Source organism: Simochromis diagramma, unplaced genomic scaffold (assembly GCF_900408965.1).
Source record: "Simochromis diagramma unplaced genomic scaffold, fSimDia1.1 OVJJ01000481.1, whole genome shotgun sequence".
Lineage (NCBI taxonomy): Eukaryota > Metazoa > Chordata > Actinopteri > Cichliformes > Cichlidae > Simochromis > Simochromis diagramma.
In genome coordinates this window covers 2733578-2749723 of record NW_024386898.1, presented here as the reverse complement: position 1 = coordinate 2749723, position 16146 = coordinate 2733578, and the positions used below count along the sequence as shown (strand labels likewise).

General features: G+C 41.7%; 2 protein-coding genes across 3 annotated transcripts in view; one reads left to right on the top strand and one right to left on the bottom strand.

Moving 5' to 3' along the window:
* Positions 1-16146, bottom strand: part of cdh23 (cadherin-related 23) — a 187079-nt gene that overhangs the window by 33271 nt on the left and 137662 nt on the right. Inside the window, exons 22-37 of the mRNA XM_040034470.1 lie at positions 15307-15496; positions 14822-14967; positions 12254-12473; positions 11716-11868; positions 11391-11504; positions 10729-10877; positions 6927-6987; positions 6354-6502; positions 6079-6214; positions 5050-5438; positions 4562-4663; positions 4405-4407; positions 4088-4237; positions 3350-3478; positions 2351-2479; positions 1976-2203 (exon numbers count right to left, since the gene is read on the bottom strand). Of these exons, the coding sequence (XP_039890404.1) occupies positions 1976-2203; positions 2351-2479; positions 3350-3478; positions 4088-4237; positions 4405-4407; positions 4562-4663; positions 5050-5438; positions 6079-6214; positions 6354-6502; positions 6927-6987; positions 10729-10877; positions 11391-11504; positions 11716-11868; positions 12254-12473; positions 14822-14967; positions 15307-15496 (2448 nt within the window). The remainder of the gene's footprint in view (positions 1-1975; positions 2204-2350; positions 2480-3349; positions 3479-4087; positions 4238-4404; positions 4408-4561; positions 4664-5049; positions 5439-6078; positions 6215-6353; positions 6503-6926; positions 6988-10728; positions 10878-11390; positions 11505-11715; positions 11869-12253; positions 12474-14821; positions 14968-15306; positions 15497-16146) is intronic.
* LOC120735234 (uncharacterized protein C10orf105-like) lies at positions 6929-10652 on the top strand. 2 transcript variants are annotated; one of them, XM_040034478.1, is made up of 3 exons: positions 6929-7683; positions 8237-8384; positions 9537-10652. In XM_040034478.1, the coding sequence occupies exon 3, from the start codon at positions 9549-9551 to the stop codon at positions 10044-10046; it is 498 nt and encodes a 165-aa protein (XP_039890412.1). In that variant the 5' UTR covers positions 6929-7683; positions 8237-8384; positions 9537-9548; the 3' UTR covers positions 10047-10652. The 2 variants fall into 2 exon arrangements, with proteins under 2 accessions (XP_039890412.1, XP_039890410.1); XM_040034476.1 differs by having other exon boundaries at positions 6929-8384.

Genomic DNA, 16146 nt, shown 5'->3' with positions numbered 1-16146 from the left:
CAGTTTAATCACTGCAGTGGAAGTAAATCTTTTATCAATATTTTTGTTTTTTATTTTCTTTATTTGACTGTGGTAAAATATATTGTAGTATTCATTTCTATTTTATTAGTACGTGTGCAATGGGGCTGTTTGATAAATATCAAATATTTCAAGTGAAAGTGCGGGAAAAAAGCTTTAAAATGTTAACCTAAGATCAGTGAACACAACTTGGCTTAAGAGAAGAAGGGCGAACGTATATATGACAGCATTTTTGATATTATTTAGTGTGACTGTAAAAACCACCGGTGGGTTTTTTTTCACACTGAGGTGTACAGGAGGTGCTTGGAGGAAATCCTCTCTAGAACGATGTGTAGCAAGTGTACAGTTCGGGTTATTATGTAAAGGTGTTTTTATTCTCTAAGAGTTAATGATTGTTTTTTGTGTTTAAATGCTTGTGTTTTCCATTATGCCTGCTTATGTGTGTCTGGGTATGTGTGTTTTTAAAAAAAATCTGGACTGTGACCACATGTTGACATGAGTGCAAACGTTAACAAAATACAAAAAGGCTTGTAATTAGCATGTTTGTTCTGTATATTACCGCTGAATCCTGCTATTAGTGGCTTTTATAATAAAGTGGCACTTTAAAGCCTTGTGTCTCTCAGTTGTTCCTTTCAAATGGCAGGTCTCCAAAACTATTACATTACAAGGACATACTGCACTTCTGTCTGGGGAGCCATCACAGATAGAACAAGGTTGTTCCACTTGTGTGCTTCTAAGATGGTGCACACCAGAGGGAGACCGGCATTGAGGAGAGAAAATGATAAAACAAGCTTAGCATCTTGTTTCATGAGAAAAGACAGAGCTAGATGACTGATAAGTGAAAATCCCCGGTGATGGCCATTGTTCTCTTCCCAGCTTTTTCTCCAGCTTTACATTGACTGTTTATACAATGCATTAAAAAATGTGCATTATTATAGGTGTAAAGTAAATTTATAGCACAAAACTCAAGTACAAGTTACATGACAGTGGATGCCTTTGTGACTCATACAGTACTGTACATTATTCCTTCTGTATAAGCACACAAAGGGGAAAAGAAGAAATGTGAATTGTGGCTTTCGTTTTGACAAAATGAAAGCCATTTAACTTAAAGAGAATATCAAGAAACCACTATATTTGTCTTCCTGCATTTTATATTTGCCATATTTGTGCCTTAATTAGGTCAAGCAGATAAGAAAGCATTAAGCAGACCTTAACAGAACCCGTGTCTCGGACAAGAGTGTGAGTAAGATCAAAACTGTTATGTATAAGAAGCTGAATCCTCTTAACCAGCATTATTCAACTTTACTCATCATCATTATTTGTCCTGAAACTCACCTTGAAATTACATTTAAGTATATTTCCCAGTTATTATTTTAACATCTATTTCTTAAATATAACACTTACATGTGTTATTTGAGAGCTTATATCCATCATTAGTACACTGAAAATAACCCATCTGTCTGCATACTGCTGGAGCCTATGCTAGGTATCATAGGGGCAAGAGGGAGGGTACACCCTGAACAGGTCGCCGGGCCAACACATGAGTCCAATTTAAAAAAATGGGGTAAATTACAAATCCCCAAATAGCGCTCGTAGGTGTCTGTTTTGTTTTCCCAACACAGCTGCAGTGAGTTTACTTTAATATCAAGTGCCAAAAATAACACATTCTTTTCATCCACTGAGCTGTGGCGTCTGGCAGTACTATTTACGTCACAACCCAGATTGCGGCGGCGCTACGTGTTAGTAAATGTGGCCCATAGAGACAGAACTATTCATGTCTACCTCATGCATGCACACTTACAAACACAAAAAATGGTTAGTTATTTATTATCCTGATGAATTCAGATTCAATACTCTCAGTGATCTGAGAGTAGCTAAAGGAAAAAATTGTTGGAATTGATATTAATAAGATATGTTTGCAGCATGTTGTAATGCCATGCTTACTGCTGTGCCCTACCGACAGAGGTGGCGTGCCGTCATCTTCCACGGTGACCGTTAGTCGGTACTCGGACTGGCGCTCTCGATCGGGAGGGGATGGGCGCGTCACCATCTCTCCGGTCACTCGGTCCATGCGGAAGGTCAGGTCCTGGTTTCCAGCAGTGAGGTAGTAAAACAGCATGGCATTGGGACCGATGTCCCGGTCTGTCGCCATCACACGGACGACTGATGTACCTCCTCCAACGTTCTGCAAAATACATCAAAAAAGAAGCCTTGTTAAATTATGGATCATCTGTGGTAGACTATAATAAAACTTAACAGGTGAATACTATTTCCGTATACACTGACATCACTGGCTTGCTTAGCTTAGATCGTGTGTCGAGTGCATCCCTACCTCATTCACGCTGACGTTGTAGCCCCTCTGGCTCTCAACAACTGGCGCATTATCATTAACGTCCAGTATGTTGATGGTGAGAGAGTGGTCCGTGTGTCTGGGAGGTGAGCCATTGTCAGTGGCACGGACCTAAAACAATACATGTGAACTGATGTGCATTAGAACACAAGCCTCAGCATGCATTTTGATACCTGGCATTAAACCCCACAGAGGATAAATAAATGAAACGCATGCACTTTGAATACTTTATTAAAATCCGTTTTCATTAACATCAATAATATTAAAACATGACGAGTAAATGAAAAACACTAGTGCCTTTTGTCTCTACAGAACAACAGTCTCAAAAAATGTCTATTTGGTTTTCAATTAAAAGCATCAAACATAAGGCCTGGGGGCCAGAATCGGCCCAGCAAACACTCCAATCTGGCCATTGAATGGCTTTGGAAAATGTGAAGTAAGATCTCGGACTTTAAACTGTATTTTCTGAACTTTTTGTACTAAAGAAAGACCTCCCTCATTGCCATTCATCCTAACAAATGTGATTAATTAACTCTTTAATGGTTAAAAAATTAAAGATGTTTTTTCATAATCTACCACAGAGATTTTTCTTCGAATTAATAAGAACTTCATGTTTTATAATTACTGGACAGTCTGAGTCTAAGCTACCAGAACTTCCTCTGTAATTTTACACGCTTCTTAGAATTTAACCTCAATGCGTCACACTGACCAAGACTCAATGTTGAATTGCACTTCTTTTTCATATACAGAGATATTTCAATGATTTTAATATCTAATTAAACTTCCTAAACAGTGACAGAAAGGGGGGTTATGTGTGTGGCCCAACATGTAAAATGTGTTTGGAGTTCCTGGTTAAAAGTATGACAAGTAATTAGTTCATTGTTGTGCTGAATCAGGGATGAGGTGTAAGTTTAGAGCATGAATGTGAAAGAGACACAGGTGTCTGGTAAAACTGTCCTACAGTAACTATAGTAATCTGACCTTCAGTAGATAGCGGTCTACAGACTCCCTGTCCAGAGGAGCATTGACATAAACCTCTCCGTAAGTGTTGTTCACAGTCTTGATCATGAACACATCTTCCATGTTGCCTGCCACCAGAGTGAAATTGACCTGGCAAAGAGCAACAAGTCAGAATGAGTGAAAGAAAAATGGGGGCAGACAGTCACTGACTGAATGTCAGATGATTACTTCTACTTACTGCAACCAAAAATGAGAGTGTGGGTATTTTTAATAGCTTTTCTTTCACATTAAGAAAGTAAATCAAGAAATAAGAAGTGAGAGTCCACAACCTGCGCAGTAGGAAGTAGCAAAAAAGGAAAATGTGATACTGGCAGCTTAAGTTGGCCATCGAGATGCCAAAATCTAAGAGAGTCGATGTGAAACTGAAATAAGTTTAATTTGACTTCTTGTATTGCAATCTGAGGAAGTAAATATTTGTAGTACTAGTGCCAGATTAAGAGATACACAACCTAAAATAAGGGAAACACAAGTTATAAATGTCACATTCACTTTTGAGATGCCGGGAAAGCACGCTTGCTTGATTCAGGATGTGTTAGGAACTAAGAAGTGAAAAAATAAAGCACCATATTTAGGAAGCAACGTCTTTTTTGCTCTTTGTCAGCTGTTAAGTGCAGTAAAACGTAAAGTAAAAGATATGATATTAAGCGCCACACACAGAAGATCTTTCATTATTTTCTGCTGTTTTAAAAAAACCCTCACCAGTCCATTTAAACCAGCATCTCTGTCCCTTCCCAGAACTACTGCCACCTTTGTACCCTTGGGTGTGTTTTCCGGGATGGCGCGTGAAATATCAGATGTGATGTCAAACTCTGGACTGTTGTCATTCTCATCCAGAATGGTGATGGACACCTGTACAGAGGTACGATCGAATGGAGGTTAAATTCCACATTTGCAAAGTAATACTTACCTTGAACATTAAATAAACCCGGGCAAACAAAACATAATGATCACATTACACAGCAAATGCATTTACTGTTGTACTTAACATTCCCCATAAAAAGAACGTAAAGTCTTACCTTCTGCAGTTCCAGAGAGGGATGCAATTAATAAAAGAGGAAGGCCATTAGCTTTCTGCGCCAGAATAGACACAAACACATGAAGTAATAAATCCACAAGGCACAATAATAGGAGGGGTAGGCCCGAAACAACACCATTCACAACAAAGGGGCGTACCACAGTGGAGTCCTTTTTGGGTCCTCCATCATCAGCGACAACAGTCAGCGTGTACATATCACCCTTTTCTCTGTCCAGCAGGCCTGTCACTGTGATGCGGCCCTGAAACAACACACAGACACGCATCAGCAGATACCGTAACCATCATAGAGTCCATACAAGATGTATGTCCCAGTGTGACAACGACGAAAACAGAAGAAAATTAACAAGTATCACACAAATCAACAAAGGAATCCCCATTTCTCATCTATCAAAGGAATCAAATGACTTCAAAGCACCTAAAGCACTTTGATCAGCTTACAGTCATACAGCAACACGAGTGTTAGCCTAAATCACCGGGGACGAGGTGTTACTGAGTCGCATTGCGGTTAATGGATGAAGCATATTTGACGGAAGGTAGGCGCAGCCTTTGAAGTGCACACACACGAAAACAAGGCATGCACACTGTGATCAAATCATCAGTGACCTTTCTTCCACCTCTTCCTCACCGTGACGCTGTCTATCTTGAAGAGGGCCAGAGCTGCGGGCGACGTGTCGGGGTCGAAACGGTACTTCAGCTGGTTCAAGTTGTCGGCAGACTGCGCCTGCACCTGGACCACCTCTGTGCCCGTGGCGATGTTCTCACGAAGCGAAGCCTCGTAACCAGCGGAGAAGAAGGCCACGGCCTCATCCAGCTCATTAAGTAACGTGACGTAAACGGTGCAGAAGCCGCGGTGGAACGGCGGAGCTTGGTCGGTGGCTGAGACGTTCATGAGGTAGGAGGTCTTGGTCTCGTAGTCCAGGTAGTCCACAGTGGTAATCAGGCCGGTGCTTACGTCCACCTCAAACTTGCGGTCTGAGCCGGATACGAGGGCGTAGGCGACGGCTCCACCATCACCTGAACAGCAAGAGAGGAAAAAGGTGTCATTTCAAAGAAAAACAACTTATAATAAAAAGGTGTTTTTCCCCCACCTACTGTTACTAAGAATAACAACTTTAAAAGTTTGTAACATTGTTTCGATGAAGCTATAGTTACAAAACACAACCTTTTTCCTCAAGTCTGTTTTTTATTAATCACAGTTGTCAACGCTGCTCTTTTGGCTATATGATGTTTATTTCGGTTTCAGGCCTGATCCTGATCTAATGTTTTGGAAAATGTATGTCACGGTACAAGATGCGTCAGAAGCTGCCTAAGCAACACTTTACCCGACGGGAAGTGAATAAGAGGAAGTTTGTGCCATGGAGCAGAAGTAGTGATTTAAATGCCAATTGCGATGTTTCGTGCGCACCATAGTTACAAAACCAGAGGGGAAAAAAAATAAAGAAGAGGTTGGTTTGTTCTCTTTGTGGAGGCACCCACTAGTGTTAGGTTTATTGATCTGCAAGCTGATGATCAAAGGCACAAGCTATGCTAAATAGCACAGCTAAATATGTATTTCCATTTGGTGTTAGATGAAGAAAACCTGATGCTGAATGGTCATTAAAAAGATCTGGAATCAAACATTCCCTTTTCTTGCCATATTTGAAACCGAACTTACCAGTATCACGGTCAGTGGCACGCACCACAATCACAGAGGTGCCGATGCCAGCGGTCTCTCTCAGGCCCAGACGGTTGTACTGTTGCTGGGTAAACACTGGCACCTCATCATTGGCATCGTCTACGTATATGATCACCTGAGGAGGAGACGGTTCACATTTCCTAAATAAATATATCGAACAGCCACATAAAAGACAATAATTTCACCTCCAAACAAATTGATTATAATGCACATATAATATATTTTTCATCGGATGTGGTTTCTCTGCTTCTCACCCTCACTGAGCTCCTCATGCTGCCCTCATCACTGTTGTACGCCTCCACTTCCAACATATGGGAGCTGCTGGTTTCTCTGTCCAGAGCCCTGAGGCCTCTTGTCACCAGTCCGGTGTCTCTCTCTATACTGAACAGATTGTTGCTGTTCCCTGCATGCATCACAAACACGAGCGCACAGACAGAGAGACAGTGAAAGGAAAGGAAGGTGAGATGAAGCCAAGAGACCTGAACAAAATTGCACATTTAACCTAGGTTTACTGAAGTCCACTACGTGGGTCATTTCATTTACTGACATGGCAAATTCAACTTGTTTAAAGAGCCCGTCATCACAAATACTCTGACTCTTTGGCAAGACCTGACTCATATACACTGAGTAAAGCTAAAGCACAGGAACCAAGAGGAATGATCAAATCAGTGAATCTTGAGAATTTTACTATGTCGACAATTTTCTAAAGAACGTATCTTCACAAAGCTGCCATCACATATTTTGAGACTGTGTTTAAACTTGTAGACATTCAATCAGCGAACAGAATGACCACGTGCAAAGGTTTTCTAAAGGACTGCGACACTTACCAGTGAGGATCCTGTACAGGACTCTCCCATTCTCTCCCTGGTCTGCATCTGTAGCTTGAACCTTTACAGACCAAAAATGAAAAAACAAATAAAGACATCTGCATTTTCTTAAAACACCTGCACAGGATCACTGAACCTAATCAAATGCTAAATAACATGGAAAAGCAAACCAGCTCCGAGAAAGGAAACAGCTCTGCAGTTGTTTTTGCTTTAAAATTGGCAAAGGCACGCTTTAAAAAAAGTGATAGTCTAATGGCAATTATTGCAACTTTATGTGAGAGCTATCATTGCTCAAAACTAAAATCATGACGGACTTAAACAGTTGGATTTGGTTATCACAAGGTTTGAGCATCTCAGTTTTTCTAGTCTCTTTCTCCGATGATAGACAGAACATTTCATATGCACTTTTAATAATTGTCAAGGCAGAGGGAGAAATCTGTATACTATCCCATGCACCACACATTGCCGGGTGCCCAGTGTCTTGTTGCCACAACAACCTCTTCGCAGCTTGGCAGCAATAAACTCTCTCTCTCTGTGTTACAGGCAGATGGCCAGAAACACCCCAAAAAAAGCCAATCTCAGCACAGACAGCACGACTCCACAGCGTACACAGATAAACAGTGAAACCTATTGGGATGCTGGTGAATGGGCCATGTCATACGACTGACTTTCTGAATCCAGCATTGTCGCCGGCACTGGATGAGGCCGACTTTATGTCACACCTCGCTTCTCTGTGAATGTGTCAAAATCTGTGGAGGTACCTACAAAGTGCAGACTTATATGCACACAGAAGAAACGCTTATTCAAGCACATTTACATGTGCAGTCAGGTGCACGCATATAGTGAGACCCACACTCTCGCGGTCTCTGTCTTGCCCTGTGTGTCCTCCTTTGCTTGCTCTCACTCCCTCCGTGAAGAGGGGCCCAACTTCAGTCTCATTAGTTTTATAAAGAGATGTAGAGAGGAGAGGAGAAAGAGGAGGTGAGGGGAGGGGGAGACGGGAGGAAAAAAAGTGGCTGGGGGTCAGATTGGTGAGTGATGAATAGGGCACTACACAGCGGAATGCACCACTTGGTCCATAAAAGGGGGTGCCTGAAAGTGCAAGACTACATTGCGGAGCCAGATGTTGGAAGTGCAATCGTGTGGTGTAGACGCACAGCTTTTTTTTAAATCTAAGACTCTGTGTGACTGACAAAATATTTTATTGTCTTTGGCTCTGTGTCATTAAAGCAGCTGAGACGTATTACTTCTGTGATGCTGTTCCTGAGACTTTACCCCCTTTTCAACCCCATTCCCCTCTTCCTCCCCAGCGTTTCCCCCTCTGTTTCTGGGAAAAGCCGTAGTTTGAGGGGGGAAAAACAAGAGCGTGCAGTTACAAAGTGTGGATCTACAAAACAGATCTGACCTCAACTACTGGAACGAAGCAAAGTTCTGCTTTAAAGTCTCCAAAGTGTCAGCGTGAGTATATATTTTCAAGGGATTTCAGCGTCAATATTAATTGCTAAGAATATACCACAACAGTAAATTATTGAAATCACTGGAGATGTTATATTGCTAGAATTCATTTTGTTTCTACTAGAAATTAATTATTAGTGAAATTGCGTGCACAGTCAGTTAAATTTGCAAATGTGAATCTGACAAACAAAGCGTGCTAGAAAAAAGTTTTGTTGGTTTCAAAACTAGCTGAGTAGTCAGATCTGGAGGAGCAACAATGTGGGGAGAAACAGAGGGAGAGCACCTTAGAGCCAGGCTGCCGAGCTTAAGAACAGCGCGTCTAATCACGAATATGTGCAAGCTACAATATGTGTGGGTGAGAAAGAAAGTTTGTGTTTGAATAGCCGTGTGTTTGTGTGTGTGTGCATGCATGCGAGTGCGGCGTATGTGCTTGGAGGCGCTGACTAATGAACTGACTCTCTAACGAGCCATCCTGCTCCACTGGCCTTTTCACAGCTTTCCTGGCATTTGGTCTTAAAAATAATTTCACGTCCCAATGTGTTTCCCTTAAACCGATAAGCCATGCTTTGTCTCCACTGAATTAAGGACGATGACATTTACAAATGTTACTATGCTGAAGATGGGAGGGAGGGACGGGGGTGGGTAATTGGAGACTGGGGTAGAAGAGGTGGGTTCCTTGCATTTTACAAGAGGGCAATTTAATAAACCCAATTTGTTTTACATTGAGGAAAGCCTGTCAAGCATTGACTGTTTTGTAGTCCTTGATTTAATAGCTACATAATTGCCGCAAATGCCAAACAGTCCCTGCATCTGGCTGTGCGTGCAGGCGTTTCTATGCATATTTGTGCATGTGTGTCATTGTGTATAATGAGCTCTTGAGTGTATGAGCCTAATTAAGCAAAAACATGAGAATAGGCCTAAAATAAACCTAGTCAGCAAAGTTAGGCTTGGCTGGAGATGCAAGCACGTCAAGAGAGCTGTTATGGCACTTTGATGGAGGCTGACCACACACACACACACACACACACACACACACACACACACACACACACACACACACACACACATGCATACACTGAAATTAGCCAAATAGACTAAAACCAACACTCACACAATCTCTGAAACATCCTGACTAATATAGCTTTCTCCTTCCAGAACCGAGACAATATGAACACCACTGATCCGGGCTCCAACGTCACCTTTACTTCTAACACAGAAAACATCACTCTGTCCACCCTCACCACCACTGCCACCTCTGTCACCATTCGACAGCCCCCATCTTATTCTTCAGACATCCACGACCCAGAATTCACCATCATGGTGGTGCTGGGGCTGTCGCTGCTGCTGGCAGGGTTTGCAGCCTTCCTGGCAGTGTGCCGGCCCTCTGAACAGGACGGGGACTCCGAGGCGAGCTGCGGGCCGGGGGAGAGTTCGACTCGTAGAAGGAGGACGTCCAGCGAGCCCCAGCTGAAGGTGTGGAAGAGGCTGGGCTCGTATCGGCGTTCGTACAATCTCTCCTTCAGACGGCCGCCTCATCGCAGGCCGCAGGAGCGCGAGAGCACACGCGCTCCCCTGCCTCCAACTCAACAGACAACACAGCCAGAGGCCAGCGGAGAACCCCACCTCACTGTGCCTTGTCTATTTGACTATGTTACCGAAATCTGACTTGAAGAGCACCTGAAGGACGATTGACTGTGCAGCAAACATCACTAATACCAGGAGAGAGTGAAGAGTGCATTTATAGTATTTCTCTAACCTTCTTTGAATGCTAGGTGGAGGAAGTTTGGTATAAAACACAGGAAAAGTATTTAAAATTTAGATAATCAAAAAGCATATTTTTGTTACTGATCCCAGGTCGAAGTTTGGATCACAGGCGATCTTTTTCATCACAGCTCTGTGCTATAGTCACAAGTGACTTTACAGTGAGCAAAAGAAATCAATACAGAAAATTTTTAACACAAGACACCAGCAAAACGACTTGGAGGCGAAAATTAAGCCTCAGATGACAGAATATCACTTTAGTCTGTTTCTATATTTTCACTCAAATTCAAGCATCGCTACCCAACATCACACCTCTTGTTGCTCTGATGCACCGAAACCCATCCATCTGGAAATTCACACACCTTAAGACAAACACAGTCACGCTAGTCTCAGATTATGGGGGGACTCCCTGTATGGACAAGAAGACAAATGTAACTCAAGCCAAAAAGAGATCACTGTAACTCACTCAGTGTGTTTTAAGGAAATAAATTTGAGTTTTAAATTCGCTAACAGTGCCATTTCTGTCAGGATGTGTTTTGCAGTATATATGAGCGTGTGTTTGTGTGTGGGCGTGTGTATTTTTCACCTGAAGGATGCTTGTTCCTCGGGGAACACTTTCCAGTATGCTGGTCTCGTAACTGTTTTGGAGGAAGATGGGTCTGTTGTCATTAACGTCCTGCACCTCGACGAACACGGTAGCCGTGCCTGTCCTTCGGCTGCCAGCCGGACCATTGTCTACGTGCAAAAACAAACACGTTTGCATCAGTTTCAAGGTTAACATCAATTTTAGACATTGATAACAGAAACAGACACAGTCACTGACACAGACTAAATAATCTATTAATCCTCCTAAAAGAGATTTTTTATATAATATACTTGACTCATTAAAAACTGGGTCATTTTCAGCTGAATGAGGACAATGTGCACAGTTTTACATTATCTCTGCTTCTTCTCCCAGCGCTGGCGTCTCTGGCCTCTTCAGCAGATAAGCTACCCCCACTCAATGCTTTCCAAAACAGGAAAACCTCCGAGTTTTTGTTCTTTTTTTTTCACACAGGAACAAAGGCAGTTGAGCAATGGTCTGAAATCACTGCAGATGTGCAGGCAGTTTTTTTTTCCTTACACCATTATCATGCATGCACAAAGAAACAAGAGCAGCTTTGAAGATAAACCACATTATTTAAATATATATATAAACACACAGTATGTAAAAATGACAAAGACACAAGATCAAGTTTTATGACACACCTATAGCTTCTATGATCAGAGTGTACGCTGCTTGCGTCTCTCTGTCTAGACCGACCACTGTCCGAACAATACCGTCTCTGAAACCCACGCTGAATTTACCATCCTGATTACCATCTAAAAATGAAAAGAAGTCACAATTTTAGAAATTAAGCGCATTAATATCTGTACGTAGTAAAAGGCACATGCAAAGGAGCTCAGTACATACACAAACTCTCACACGCATGGATGGATTGAAGGAAGGTACGGGTGGCACACAAAATCTCCCGTGGCTTTAAAAACATTAACTCAAGAACACAGAAAAACATCTCCCACTGTGACCTCTGACCTGTGATGAAGTAGCTAAGTTCAGCGTTGAGACCCGCGTCGTTGTCAAAGCAGCTGAGGCGGGCTACAGTGTGGTCTCTAGGGACACTCTCCTTCAGGGAAACATTGTACACGCGAGGGTTGAAGGTAGGCGTCTCATCGTTTACATCCAGAACTGACGTACGCCACACACAGAAAGACACGAGGACACACGGATAGATGCACATGAGGACAAATAAAGGCAGCAGGGTGGTGCAGTGAGTAGTACATTTTTTTCCCTTTTTGCCTTTCTTGCTCAGGTGTCCTGTTTTCTGGCTGATGGCAGCAGATTTTCCAATCTTCTTCAGTCACATCCAGAGCAATCAGCCCAGTCCCCATTTGGGGTTTTACAAATCCCACCAGCAGGTGGCAGCATTTTATTCAGAAGATGTTTGAGAAATCAGAGGTGGGCTATTTGCCGTAATGAAGCAACTCTTTATTATTTCATTATTTTGGTTTTCAACTTTCACATTAGGGTAATTTCAGAGAAAGCAAAGGTAAATTAAATCTGAATCTCTCACCTATGACAGTGAGGGTTGACGTAGAGGTACGAGGGAACCGTCCTGCATCATATGCAATTATCCTCAATTGGTACTGTTGGATCCGCTCACGATCCAGGACTGCTGATGAGGTGAGGACGCCAGTGGAGATGTTCAGGTAGAAATCGAGGCGAGGCATTCCCATCTGTAATGTTAGTGTAATCAAACCATTCTTATCTTCGTCAGGGTCCTCAACCTGGATCTACAGAAGAAAGAGAGGAAGCGATACAGAGAAAAGAAAACCCATAGAAGATTACTCACAGGGTAACAGATAGCAGATGGTGAATAAAATGTGGTTAAATTGTGTTTATTTTAACTGATTAAAACTTATTATTCAGTGTTGCAGTGTTATTTGGCAGTCAAGTCTTTTAAAAAAAGTGAGAAATTACTTTAGGACTTTGTGTTTCTGTCTGTCATCGCCTATCTTCACTAAATATGGTGATAATATAATCCTCATTTAAAAGTTGGGACAGAAAATATAAATCAAAACAGAATGAAATTATTTTGACATTTAATAATTCCAAATTTAATCACAATAAAATGCAGGAAACACAACAAATATTTAAACTGTTAAAATTGACCATTTTGAGAAAAGTGTATATACGTATGTATGGATAGATAGAAACATATATATATATATAAAGAATAATAAAAAAAAATACACATGACATATAATGTAATTGCAAGGAGGTATTTCTGTAGTCTATTGATTACTAGATAGTGGAAAAGGGGTGGGAATAAATAAGCTTATGCTTCTTCCTGCTCCTTTTTGAACATGAAAGTTATTTGTAGTTGTGGTTGCTCGTTTTCCTTTTGTTTTGCTTTGTTCATTTGTCTCTTTTAATTCCATGTTGTTGTACTTTTTCAACATGTTCAAAATAAAGATTCAATCAAAAAAATCAAAATCAAAAGTGTAAGCTCATTTTGAATTTGATGACAGCAGCAAGATTGTTGTTGCTCAAGACTTCTGAGTATTCTTTGTCCTATTTTTGGTTTGTGATGATTCAAAATGATTCATGATGATTTCACGATTTTTCATCTTATCCGCACTCTTCTGCTCTGAAGCCGTACTGTTGTATGACATTAACTGCGGCTTAGTATTGTCTTGCTGAAATATGGAAGGCTTTCCTGGATGTGAGCATGTGTCGCTCTAAAACCTGAATATACCTGTCGTCATTGATGGGGCCTTTCCAGATGTGCAAGCTGCCAAGCCAATAGGCACTAACACAGCCCCATACCATCAGAGATGCAGACTTTTGAACTGAGCACTGATAAGAAGCTGGATGGTCCCTGTTCCCTTTAATCCAAAGGAGTCAGTATCCATGTTTTACAAAAGGAATTTCAAATTTCAGTCAGTTTGACCACAGAACAGATTTCCATTTTCCCTCAGTCCATTTTAAAGTTTTGCCTCAGAGAAGATGGCAGTGTTTGTGCATCATGTTCACATATGGCTTCTTCTTTGCACGACAGAGTTTAACCTGCATTTGTGAATGAACCTTGTAAATGCAGACCTGTCTGAGGGCCTGGAGATCATGGACTGCACAGATTTTTAGAGACTTTTAATGATATTATGCACTTTAGATTTTGATATATTCAGTCTGCACAATGCTTCATCAAGGAAGATTCATCTGAAAATCTTCCACAATTTGTAGAGATAATTTACCAATAGTACCAGTAGTCGGATGGTAACAAAAAGAGGGAAATTAGTCCGAACAGAGGGGATTGCACTACCAGAAGGCAACATTGTAGACATCTAAAAAAGCTACAAGTACCTGGAAATTGCAAAGGGAAATGGGAATCATAAAGAAGCCATTAGGAAAACTGCACCCCCCAAATACCTGCAGAGAGTAAGGCAAGTCCTGAAGAGTCAGCTGAATGAGAAGTAGAGGATCTGGGCAATCAACACCTATGCCCTGTCACTGATCAGATACCCTGCTGGGATAATAAGCTGGCCAAAGGAGGAGGTAGAAGCTACTGACATCAAGACAAGAAGCCTCCTCACACCATGCATGGATTGTTTCAACCCAAATCCAGCACCTATGCACGCTAAGCGAACAGAAGGAGGCCGAGGACTAGTGAGTGTCAAAACCAGGATGTCCAGGATGAGACAACAAACATCCATGAGTACATCAGGAATATGACCACAACCGACTGCGTGAAAACCTCAGCCAGAGAGAGTGGTAGGGTCCTCAAAGAGGACCTGAGCTTGAAGGATAAAGACCACCAGCAGGGCGAGAGGGGAAATTCTTAGTCTTTTACACGTCCTAGTGCATTACTGGGTTATAAAATGAAATTCATGTAACAAATTGTAAGGAAGGATTTATGATAGGACAGAGCATATAATGAAAAAAGTAGAAAATAATTAGTCACTAAATAGTATTAAATAAAACAATAGGGATTAAACAAATTTACGCTTCTCCTGAGTCCTTTTTGAACATGACTATTATGATTTTCACTATTAATTTTTTCCTTGCATCATTTTAACATGTACAAAATAAACCCCAAATGCAATGGAATACCATTTTACAAAGCACCAGTCTTTTATTTTACCCTAAAAAATGAGGATCCAATGGGAAGTCCCTCGGGTACTTCAGCCACAGATGGCAGATTAAGGAAGGTTGGGTCATTGTCATTGAGATCCAGCAGGTTGACAAATACTGTGGTGCTTGCTGATGCACGCAGTGGAGGTGTACCACCTAAAGAGGGCGCCAAAGGGATAGATAAAGATATATTTATATGCACACACACACACACACACACACACACACACACACACACACACACACACACACACACACACACACACACACACACCATATCTCATGGTCAAAAGAGTTTATTAGCCACCGTAAAGAGTTTCATGGTCAACATAAAACTTTAGGAATGAGGCTTGGAGGAAGAGGCTCATCGCTGAGAACTGAAAACTATAACGTGATAATGATACATTACAATTTAAGCTTGCTTTTGGATCCCCTGTAATTAATAGGAGCATTTTACAAGCACAAACCAACATCATACTGCAACACACTACTCACGGTCGACAGCTGACACGACGATAGTCCTCATAAGAACCGTGTCCCTGGGGTTTGTGCTTTCCCTGTCCAGTGTTACCCCACTGGTGCGGATCTTCCCAGTACTGCTGTTGATGGTGTAGAAAGGATTTTCTGGATTGATACTGTATATCACTGTCCCATTCTCCCCATTGTCAGGGTCCACTGCCAGCACCTGGACACAGAAACCAGTAAAGAAAACCCTTTACTTTCATTTGCCTGAGCTCTTCAGACAGCTTCCTCAAAAACGTTTACTATACACACATATATCACCCACATATAGAGATATATAAAAAGCTAAATTAGTGGTTTACTTTGCAAAAACAACTTAAAGATGAAGGGATGATCTGCAACAGAACTTTTCTGGTGAAAAAAGAAAGGAGGAAGAGGAAGGAGGAGGAACAAGAGAGGGAGGGAAAAGAATAACAGCAGCTGAGCATCGTGTACAATTCCTTTCAACTTTCCGAACACATCAGTCAGCTAAAAGAAAAATAGTAATGTCTCATTTTGTGACACAGAGTTGCGATGGGTGATGAATGCACGAAGCCGGGAGCCCAGCTAAAGCACAGGCTGATTTTTAAAGAGCTGATCAATTATTCAAAGCGCTGACTAAAAATGCTGGAAACTGGTTAATTGGTCATTAGAGGAACAAAGGTTTTGCAGGTATTTAATTATTAAGGGGACATGGTAGGCAGGCATCTCAGAGCCTCATTGATTAGCAACTGCACAGACAAAGGCAGGTGATATAAGACAGGGAGAAGTGCCTGACCGGGGCCCGTTGAAATGATCAATTCTGGCCCGAGCAGAGCACATTAAAAGATGGAG

Coding starts and splice junctions, on each gene's coding strand:
- LOC120735234 (XM_040034478.1), top strand. CDS start 9,549: ATGAACACCACTGATCCGGGCTCCAACGTCACCTTTACTTCTAACACA.